General features: G+C 41.5%; 1 protein-coding gene across 1 annotated transcript; it reads right to left on the minus strand.

The window, feature by feature from the left end:
• Window positions 1-217: 217 nt before the first annotated feature.
• LOC107140259 (tRNA-splicing endonuclease subunit Sen34-like) lies at window positions 218-10,204 on the minus strand. Its single transcript, XM_048809780.1, has 4 exons — window positions 10,141-10,204; window positions 6,969-7,687; window positions 5,972-6,064; window positions 218-1,859 (listed from the first exon to the last, which is right to left on the minus strand). Exons 1-3 carry the CDS (start codon window positions 10,202-10,204, stop codon window positions 6,002-6,004), a joined length of 846 nt encoding a protein of 281 aa, XP_048665737.1. The 3' UTR covers window positions 218-1,859; window positions 5,972-6,001.
• Between the last annotated feature and the right edge of the window lie 1,146 nt (window positions 10,205-11,350).

The raw sequence follows: 11,350 nt of genomic DNA on the forward strand, positions 1-11,350 counted from the left end.
GTAAGCTGAGGAGAGGGACTCAAAATAAGGCCATGTTTTAATGTCTTAAAGGTTTTGAAAGCCTGCTCATAACTCAGAGGGGAGTAAACTTTTTGGTAACAGGCTGTTCAAATATCCCAAAGAGGTCTAGGGTAAGAGGTGAGAACAGAGGAGCTGGCACTAGTATCCAAGAGGAAATTGACCTCTTGGCTCCCTACATAGAAGCAGGAAAGCATACCTGGGACTCACAGGTGGTGATTGGAGTTACAGAAGTCATCAGAATTGGCTTAGGGCTCTGTAAGGTCTGTGTGGAAGAATTTGGCCTTTTCTTTTTCCATCTGGGAAGTTTTCTGCTCACAGTGAGGGGCAGGATGCATGGGAGAGTGTAGTTCCAGGGCTTGGGAGTAGATTGTTCTCTGAGATGCTGCTGAGATTCACAGCAGTGGCAGTGGAAGATCTGCTTAGCTTAGCTGGGGTCACATAGGCACCTGGTCCAGGAAGGAAGGGCACTAGGTCAAAGCCACAATGTTGGGCAGTAGGACAATGATCATTCCCCCAAAAGATACTCTTAGGATTAAGAATGGGACACTTCTGCCCAGATGCATAAAGGGTCATCAACTGTAGTCACTTCTCACTTGAGTTTCTTTAATAAGGACATAACCCGTTTTTTAGAGTTATGACTACCTTTGGAAATAGTTATCAACAAACAAATGTTGAACTTACTATTCTCTTTTATTCTGAATATGACATAGTCCTTTGAACACAGAAAAAATGAGCATGTTCTCCACTCTGTTTTGGGAGAGTAATAAACCTCTCTAAGACACCCTGAGTAATATAAGAATGATGTGAAAAAAATCCTAGGTGAGGAGAATGTCAGGCTGGGGACATGATGTTATAGATTCAGGCTGGAAATGACTATGAGAAAGGTGTTTGCATACATTTGCCACAATAGGTAAAGCTGCTCTAGATTGTTTACAATTCAATGATGAAGAGTAGGCAACATTCAAAATTTTTCATTTGGTCAAAAATATCAATGATTTTAATATGAACATGAGATTTTATTTTTTTATGATGCTGGGTTCAAACCCAGGGCCCTATACTTGCGAGGCAAGCTCTCCACCACTAAGCTATAACCTTAGCGCTTGTAAAAATCTTAAATTGAGACAGGGTCTGACTGTGTTTGCTTAGGTTTTCCAGAACTCTTGAAGTCTCAGCCTCTGCCTCCCAAGCAGCTGGGATCACAGGTGTACACTACTGTAGCCATTGCACAGGAAATTAAAAAAAAACAAACAGATATATGACAGACTTATGTATTTTATTTTAATTTAGGTAAGTCTCTTTCTTTCAAGAAGTCAGAGAACCTTGCTTTCTCTGCTGAATGATAAAGTGTTCATTTTGATGCTTCCTCCAGTGTAGACTCTGCCTGTCTTATGTGTTCCAGGGTGGAGTTAATGCCATGTACCATGTGATTTAGGACTATGATCAAGACCATGGCCGAGTGTACCTTGTGATGGAGAAGGGAGACACCGTTTTCTATCACCCTTTGCTCATCCATGGATCTGGTCGGAATTAAACTCAAGGATTCTGGAAAGTATGCATCTAGTTTTTAAAGATGAGTGGGTTCAAAACAGAAAATCATAGGTATAGTAACATGTAAAGATTTATGACTTTTCACTAAACTGGATTGTTTTTTCCAGTTTACTTGCCAGAAAGTATATTTGCCTTCGTTGTGCTTTTTTTTTACTCTACTCAGTGCGAAGCCGGGTGCCCTCAGGATCCTAAACCTGTTAGTCATGAATCTTGGTCATTTGTGGAATTGCTTCAGAGCAGTAGGTCACCTTGCAGTGCACAGCTTCTGCTTTCTGAGGCATAAACAGTTGCTGAAATATTAAAATAGCACGTTAACTTTGCTATTTTTCCACATTCTCAATGACTATAATGTTATGGAAGATTATTTACAATTATTTCATAACAACATGGATCATAAGTGCACATTTTTTCTTTTTATTTGAACCTTCATATGGCTCTGCCTGGCACTGGAGCCTGTGCAGGAAATGGAGTTTAAATTTGGGGCAAATAGAAAGTCCTTCTGACAGGTGTGATCACCTTAAGATAACTAACTTATGATAAAGAAGGTGGGTTTTAGGTATTATTTTTCAGCTTACATTTGTTTAGACCTTATTCTGGAACAGGGAGAACTAAGTCACCTCAGCCTTATCCTCAGCAGGAAACAAGCTGGGTAATAATGTCAATGTATTGACCTTTAAATGTCCCTCTTTATTGACAGGTGTGGTATTTTTCTTTTGAAGGTAATTTCAGTTTTCATATCTATTGCCATTGCAATAATAACCTTTCCCAAATTTAACAGGGTAACCAACCTTTATGACTAAGAAGGTGACGAACCACAGGATTGTACATTTCTTTTAGACTTTAAAATATACACTCATTGGAAAAACTTAAATGCTTAAAACTGTGAAGATCTGTTACTTAAGTGATTATGCCCCCTGTCCTATATATACCTTAAAAAAGTAAATATCACAGCTAGTTAACTTTTTTTTGTAATTTCTTAATTAACATTTATCTGGGGAGCTGGAGGGAGAGGATGACCTACAAAGGGACAGATTTGGGATGCCATGGAGGGGCCTGGCAGTTTATAAATCAAATCCTGGTTGGGCACAGGATTGCATGCCTGTAATCCCAGTGCCTAGGAGGCTGAGGCAGGAGGATCACAAGTTCAAAGGCAGCCTCAGCAATGGTGAGGCACTAAGCAACTCAGTGAGACCCTGTCTCTAAATAAAATACAAAATAGAGCTGGGTATGTGGCTCCATGTTCGAGTGTTCCTGAGTTCAATCCTTGGTATCCCTCCAAAAAGAAGTCAAATCTTGATTGTAAAAGTTGACACTCTGAAGGGAGAACACCTTGCTTGGTTGTTGGCATTAATGGGACGCTTTTCTCCATTATCAATTGTTCACTCTGCACAAGCAATTTCCTGCCATTTTGCCAGCTATGATTGCCACTACATCCATGTGAAGGGCACCAGTCAAGAAAACATTAAAGAAGAAATTATAGAACAAATTAATCAATTCTACAGTGTGGAAATCAGCATAGACTAGTAGGTACACTTGCATGAAATAACCAAGTAGAGATGACTGAGGTTTCTTGTCTTCACATGTTTAATTAATCCCTAATTTAATTTGAAATGAAAGACTGGGGGAATTCTGAATACAAAGGAACAGACATATAGATTTGGGACTTCGATGAAGGATCACTAGTGCTTATGGATGAGGGGCATTACACAGTGTTTCATGTGCTTTCCTAATTGATACACATCACTTGGAAAGTATTTGTTTTTTCGTAGTGGATCAATGATGCTGATGAGTAATAGACAAATTATCAATCAGGGCAATTTAATAAACATCTTTACTTTTTATAAAACACACATTTTAGGCCCTGAATCAAGAAACTCTTCCTATTTATTTTATTGGTATGAGATAATGATAATGCAGGCATGCCCCTTCCTGCAAGAGACTGAGAGTGATGATGACTCTGGGTCATCCAGGATGTTGTAAGGGATGCCACATAGCCACTGGGAACCTTCAAAATAGCTTTCCAGAGTGGAGAATCTTGCTTCTCCCTTTAGAACCTACAAATGCGTCCCCTGTCTGAAAATGCTCCATGTTTGTGGATTCAACCAACTGAAATATTGGAAAATATTTAAATATTTTAATATTTCAAAAAATCATATCTGTACAGAACATGTACAGGCATTTTTTTCTTATTATTATTTCCTAAATAATACAGCTTAACAATTACATAGTATTTATATTGTACCAGGTACTATAAGTAATTTAGAGGTGATTTGAAGTATCTGGGAGGAGGTACAGAGGTTATTTTATTAAAGGGACTTGAGCATTCATGGACTTTGGTATCTAATGGGGGATCTTCAACTGTACATTAGTTTGTGAGGTTGTGCTGAATAAACACATTCCATATTTATTTTAATTACTCTATAAGTTAGAATTTATGGGCACATTTAGAATAACAATAGAATAATCAATAACAATAGAATAATCAAATAACAATGCCAAACTATATAATTCTAAGGTATAAAACAATTCCATTTCCCCTTTCTAATTTTTTTTCACCAGAACCCAGTAGAATAGTCTGTATAGCCCCTGCTGTAAAGGAGGAATTAGAGTCCCAGAGATTGGTCTAAGTTACAGAGCTACATTTCAGAGTCAAGCCTATTCAGAAATCATTCTTTCCACCATACCCTGCTGTTTGATCAAAAATAAACAACACATAAGGTAATCTAAATTGTTTTATTAATAATGGTGCAGGGTGTGTTGTGGCCTGTCTGTAATCATAGCTTGGCTGAGGCAAGAGGATTGCAAGTGAGGCCAGCCTCAGCAACTTAGCAAGAAACCGAAAATACAAAATAAAAAGGGCTCAGATGTAGATTAGTGGAGAGTGCCCCTGGGTTCCATCTCTAGTAAAATACCAGGGGGAAAAAAAAAGATAAAACCAAGTAAACCAGTACCAAATGGCACCACTTTCACTAGTATGATCTTATCAGAGTTGCACCCTCAAAGTGGTTCAAGCAAGTAAAGATAAACAGAGAGAAGGACAGTGAACTGTTGTGACTTAGCATCACCCCCACCCCCCAAATGTGTTCAGAGACGCTGATAGTTGGGAATCCATTGGCTCTGTGCAGGTAGGTCTGTTTTTCAAATGTTGGCAAGAGAATTATTTGGATTTCAAAACTTGTTTTATTTACTAATCAAAATAATTATCATAGCATTTTTTCCCTATTTAACCATTTGTAGAGGCTAGAATTCTCTTGTCTTTGTCGGGAAAAGACCACTGTGTTCCATACACTCATTCTGTTTGGTATTGTTTCCAGGATACTTGTATTTTTTGAGCTGAACTTGTGAAATGAGAAAGAATTAATCTTTGAAACAGCCCTTAAGTATAACTATTTTAAAGGAAATCAGAAGAAACAAGGAATCCTAGGAAAAAAAGTTTTCTGACTGGAATGACATAATTTTTCCTATTGTTTTCAAAATCGAGAAACATTGGGCACTTCATTGTATGAAGTTAATTTTGCAGTATTTGAAAGGATATAAAAACAGTAAAAATGAAATATTACTCTTTTTGGAAAACTGATTTGGGTTTACAACTAATAAACATGGCATATGATTTAAGTATGTTCAGTCAGTTCCTTTCATTGAATTCGCTCTTTATTCTCAGAAATGAATTCTTTGAAATTCAGTGTGCACTGAGATGAGCATCCCTCTCCTAGTATATCCTCTCCTTCCTGATATCTTGTCATGAGAGATTTCCAATCTAGGACCATGCAGGCATAGTGCATTCACATTTGGTGAAGAGCTTACAAAGGATATCACGTGATCAAAATAAGAATGGGTCCTCATTCTCTGACATAGGCTTCCTTCCAAGACTTCTTCAATCCAGCTACCCTCCTTCCAAAACAGAATATCATTTCCAAAATTTTCCTTTGTTTCTAAGGAATGTAGACAAGAGTACCTTCCCTTGTATTTTCTGTTAAGCAGGGAAACTGAAAGCCTTTAGCATTTATGAATGAAACCTAAGCTGTTTTAAGGAGCAGGGACATTTTTAGATACTTTAGTCTGGATTTGAAGTGAGTCTGGACTGGGATTTATTTCAATATCGCACCATATTTCTATACCAGTTGAACACAGCAAGGAGACATGTTCCTTATTTTAAAAAATTCTAGTTAGAGTTTCATTAAGAAAGAAACAGCTGAGCGCAGCAGCACATGCCTGTAATCCTAGAGGCTTAGGAGTCTGAGCAGGAGGATCATGAGTTCAAAGCCAGCTTCCGCAATGATGAGACACTAAGCAACTCAGTGAGATCCTGTCTCTAAGGCTGGGGATGCAGCTCAGTGGTAGAGTTCCCCTAGGTTCAATCCCCAGTACCAACAAAACAAAACAAAACCCGGCCATTTCCTACCTTGTCAATCTGCTCAGCAGAAGTTTTTCTTTATCTTGTGTTTCCATGTTTGTTAGTTTCTTGAGGCAGGCATTTGCTTAAGCATAGTCCCAGCTGAAAAGGAACAAAGGCAAGAGAAGCATAAGAAGACCTAAGGAAAGGGTTCCTAGAATGGTGGGAACTAAAATGTAAATAAGGAATGCCATTGCAAGCAGCACTTCATTGTTAGTCCCTGTGTGCATCTGTGAGTGACAGCCAACTCTTCTGTAAGGAACTTCTCCTCTCATCTGTGTCCCTTCTGTCCTTTAGTTCACATAGCAATTTGTAGGTGCCCACTCTATAGTGGGAAGGGGAATGACTAGGGCCGGATGACTAGGGCTGCTTTTCACCTGTGTGTTCCCTCCTTTTGAAGGATGGGAACAAACCTCTGCTGGAAAATGAAGAGATGGGACAAGATAACTTGGTAGAATGAGAGAACCCTGGCTGCTCAGTAGGAGGGGATGTGTCCTGGGCTGTTCATTCATCAGAGAGCAATACAAAGGTTTCAGCTATAAGTGAAAAATAAAACTCTTAAGGTCTCCTAAGGATTTGGGGCCTTAGAGTTGAGGAAAGCCAGAGGCCTTTGCTCACTTGTATGTACTTGGAGCTCCTCTCCTTTTTCCTGTGTTCTTTTTAATACATAAAATTGAGATAAAATACATATAACTATCTTAGGTTTTTTTTGTTGTTGTTGTTGCTGCTGGGGATTGAACCCAGGGGTGCTCCACCACTGAGCTACATCCCCAGACAGAAAGAAATTGAGAATGAGCTGGAAAGTGAACACTCAGAAATACAAATAAAATCTTTAGCCCATCTGGCTATTTGGGAGAGCTGGCAGCCTTTTAGTAAGAGCTAAGTAGTCATTATTTTCAGCTTTGTATCCTGGACTGTCTCTGTACAGTGACTCAGCTCTGCCATTAGAGAAAGAAGGCCGTCAGAGACAATACAAACCTGTATGGGCTAACAACATTGTACTTACAAAAGGGGATGACTGTGAGAGATGACTCCGAGGCTGTAGAGTTTGAGCACCCAACTCTACATGAACGTGCAAACCCAGTAAGCAAACAAGTATCCGCCGGCAGAGACCAGATCCTGGAGGGATGGGGTCATTAGGGGCCCAGCACTGGGCAATGTAGTGGGCATGGAAATGGAGTGGGTCGCCAGGATAGACGAGGAAGTCACCCCCGAACTTGCCAGCAGCACTTAGGAAGAAGCCTCTCTCCCACAAGTCTTTGTAGATCCTGTAGCGCAACTCATGAGCAGGACGGCCAGCATGGGGCCAGTCTTTGGACTGGACGCGCCAGTCCAGAGGCTTAGCCTTAATGGGTCGAGGCCTGGCAGTGGCCAGCTGGACCAGCAGGGCAGATCTGGGCAGGGGGTCTACCCCATCAGAAAGCCCTGGCTGGAGAGAGGAGGAAACTGCTTCCTCCTGCTCCCCCGAAGCCTGGCTATCTCCAGTTTCGTTCCCTTCAGCAACCTGGCTCCCGAGGGCCTGCTGGCTCTCGCAGGACCCCGAATTCTGTTCCAGCTTCTGCTTCTTGGCAGCCTGCCCCTCTGAAATCTTCTCCAGCAGCTCCTGACGCCGGGTCTCACGGGCCTCGGCTGCCAAGGTACTTTGCTCCTGGAAGTTCTGCTCTTGCTGGCGTTTGAAGGATACCAGAGGGAGGCCGTGGCGGGCTGGGTCGGGCTCCTCATAACCTGAGTTTTTGAAAACAAATTTGTTTAAAATGAAAGACCATAGAACCTGGCACATGGTAAGCCCTGCACATTTTAAACAAAAAATGTACATACATATTTTGGAAAGTGATGCAAAATGAATTTCTTATTGTTGGGTGTAGCCAGAAGTGTGACACCCACTAGCCTAATTCTGATGCTCATGAAAATAACAGATACTATTCTCAGAATGAGATGTTAAGTAAAAAATCCGTGTTAAATTGATGACAACACGTCCCTTTATTAGCACACCTACATGGACCTGCGTGGTGACTAGGACCTTTGCTTGCGGGAACCAGCTTGAGCAAAATGAGACCTTTACAATAAGGTTCTGGGTACTTCATGACATCCAAGAGTCACAACTTCCCAACAGCACTATGGGTACAGCAGGGAGTGTGGGGGTCCCTCTTACTATCCCCTACCTCAGCCTCTCCCTGTGTGATTGCTTCCTTCTCTTGCCCATGACCTAATTCTCCTGCAAAGGGCTTTTATCATAAGGTTCTGAGATTTGCATCTTTCCTTCCAAAAGAACAGTCGGACTGTGGAACTTTATTAGTTTAAATTCCAGATTGCTATGAAGTGGCTTACTGATTCACATCAATTGCCCTGCCCTGATCTAATTTTTAAAAATATTATCAGCTTCTTTCTTAAGTAATGCTAGTGTGTGTGTGTGTGTGTGTGTGTGTGTGTGTGTGTGTGTGTTGGGAGGCAGGTTGTTGAGGAGAAGACAAAAGGGTGTGTGTATCAAGTAGGAGCAATTTCAGGGAAGAGAACTGATCAGACAGTAATTGTGCCAGAACAGTCTGAATAGACATGTATCTCTTTAAAAATACATTGATCTACTGGACATAGTGATGCATGCCTATCATCCCTGCTAGTCAGGAAGCTGAGGCAGGAGGATGGTAAGTTCAAGGCCAGCCTCAGAACTTAGCAAGACCCTGTTTCAAAATTAAAAATTAAAAAGTGAACTGGGAGAGCAGCTCAGTGGCAGAGCACTCCTGCATTAAATCCCTAGTACCATAAAAAAGAAAAAGAAAAAAAAAAACTGATCCAAGCCATCAACTGCACTTCTGGGCAAATGCACAAAAGCATTGAGAGCATCCCAAAGAAGCATTTGCTCATCCAGTTATAGCAGCAGCATTCGCTCTTGTGGAAAGCAGTCCAAGTACCCATCAGTGGGAGAACAGATAAACAAAATGTGATTTATGCACACAGTAGGTATTATTCAGTTTTAAAAAGAAAGGGAATCCTGACACATGCTATAATATGGATGAACCTTGAGGACATTATACTCAATGAAAAAGCCAGTCCCAAAGAACAAATATGGATATTACACTTACGGGAGGTCCTTAGAATAGTTTAATTCATAGAGGCAGAAAGTAGAATATAGTGGCCAAGGACCTGGGGAGGAGGAAATGTGGGTAGTAATGGGGACATTGTGTCAGTTTTGCAAGATGAAAAGAACTTGTGGAAGGACGGTGGTGATGGTTGCACAATGTTGACGAACTCAGTGCCACTGAACTCTGCATTTCAAGGTGGTTAAAATGGTAAATTTTATCACAAGTTTTAAAAAGAAAACAAACATAGGGCAAAGAGGAGAGGGGTCTCCAAGTACATGCAATGAACCAAAGCCTGCACTTTCCCAAGCAGATAGTACCCAAGTTCACAGAAGCAGGTCCTTCCTCTTTACTTCATTTAGGGCTTTGTGTGAGTGCCTTATAAACTCTTCAGATTCTCTCTGGTGAAGTGACCACAGCCCAGGATGAGTCTCCTGCTCCACTGAGAAGCCAGGCTTCCTATGCCATCCAGGCCCCTTGGTAGTTCTTTCCCTCTTCATTTCTTGTTTTTTCCTGAACTCAGTCCAGTACTGATCCCAGGGGCCAGTGACCTGGTCCTGGTATGTGGTCACTGGAGCCACAGCTAGCCTCTGAAGAAGTAGCTATCTCCCCACCCTGTAAGGGGCCTAAAGGATCCTCTCCTGGTATGAAACCTGAATTTCCTGGTCTGCAGTCATTTCCCAGAGCAGTCATAGGCCAGACACAGAACACAACCAAACCAAAACCAAAAAGCAGAGATCTTTTAAAGAATCCTCTCAGATAAGTCTGAGGTTAAGCTTCAGCCCCATTATTACACCTTTTGCAATCACTGCACAAATCCCCAAACATCCAGGAATCTTCCAGAATTCATGGATCTGCAAGCCCACAGCTTGTTTCAAGAGTGAGTGTACAAAACAAAGTTTAAAAAACTCTGGGTTACATATATCATAGGTGATGATCTGCTTATTATCAGGACAGTTTGCATCATTAAATTCAGGTTAGCTGAAAAGGGATGTGGAAATGTTGGATAAGGTGAGTAGAAATGAAAATAATTTTTAAAGAGTTAGAAACTTGGATTTGGTGGACGGCAAAGACAGCTTTGGGAGATGATCTTAGACTGACCAAAGCTGTGAGTGACCAGAAACTTCTCTGTACATTCCTGGATCGCTTCTTCCTCCATCCTCATGATCTCACTGCCAGCAGCCTCACAGACACCCCCAGCCTCACAAACAGACTCCCGTTCATTCAGCCTCTCTTAGGAGACTTCCCAGGAAAGCCCAGGCTCACCCACTTGTTACCACATGGACTGTTGGACAGTCACCCTTTCATGCATTCCCTCAACTGAGCAGTCCAAATGCCCGCCAGTGTGTGTGTGTGTGTGTGTTGCACACCACACTGCACACCAGCTCTTCGACCCTGTTCCCTCTGATTTCCCTGCCTGCTGCTCCTACTTCTCCCAGTTTCCATCCAACTTCTCCACATCGATCTCCTTCAGCATTTATTTATTGAGTGACTTGATGTGCCAGGCACTGTCAGGACCCCTGGGAGAAGCAGAACGGAACAAGCATGCACTGTGTGCACAAGGATCCAGGTCTGCTGGAGAAGAGATTAGGGACTAGAGCAATCTGTAATATCCTATGCATGTGGAGAGACTGGTCATAAAAAGGAGGCAAAGCACAAGAAAAAGTGGGGCCAAGGGAGAAGGAGGAAGGGGGACACTAGGAAAAGAAGACTGCTAACCCCTGGAGAGGTGAGTAAAGACAGGCATTGAAGGAAAGGGGTTTCAGAATAATCCTGGAATGTTAGAAAGATTTTGCAAGATGGGCCATGAAGGAGAAGCTGGTTCATCAGAGAGAATGTGAAGAAAGAGGGATCCTCGTGGCATGGCAAGAGTGTGACATGTCAGAATGCAGAGGATTAAACAGTGGAACTGTGGCTGGAGAGGTAAACAGGGACAGGTAATAAAACTCTTTTCATGTCATGACAAATAATTTGGAATTTATTCAATGTTAAATGGTGCTTTCAGTGGCGAGTAGCAGAAAAAGTCAATTCTGCAGGCTTAACCAATACAGAAATGTATTTTCTCACATAACTGGAAGCCCAGAGGACATAATATGCTCAGGGGTCATCAAAGACCCCATTTATTTTTTTTTCTGTTCCCTCTTCCATCTTCATAATTATCTTTCTTCTCATGAGTACAAAATGACTGCAGTGGTCCCAAGCACTGCATCTCACCAAACAACCTCCAGAAGAAGAAAAAAAATTATTTAACCTCTTTGTATCTCCATTTAAAGACTAAGAATCCTTTCTTTAAAATCAAAGAATCCTTTCC

The sequence above is a fragment of the Marmota marmota genome, unplaced genomic scaffold (assembly GCF_001458135.2).
Source record: "Marmota marmota marmota unplaced genomic scaffold, marMar, whole genome shotgun sequence".
In the NCBI taxonomy this organism is placed as follows: Eukaryota; Metazoa; Chordata; class Mammalia; order Rodentia; family Sciuridae; genus Marmota; species Marmota marmota.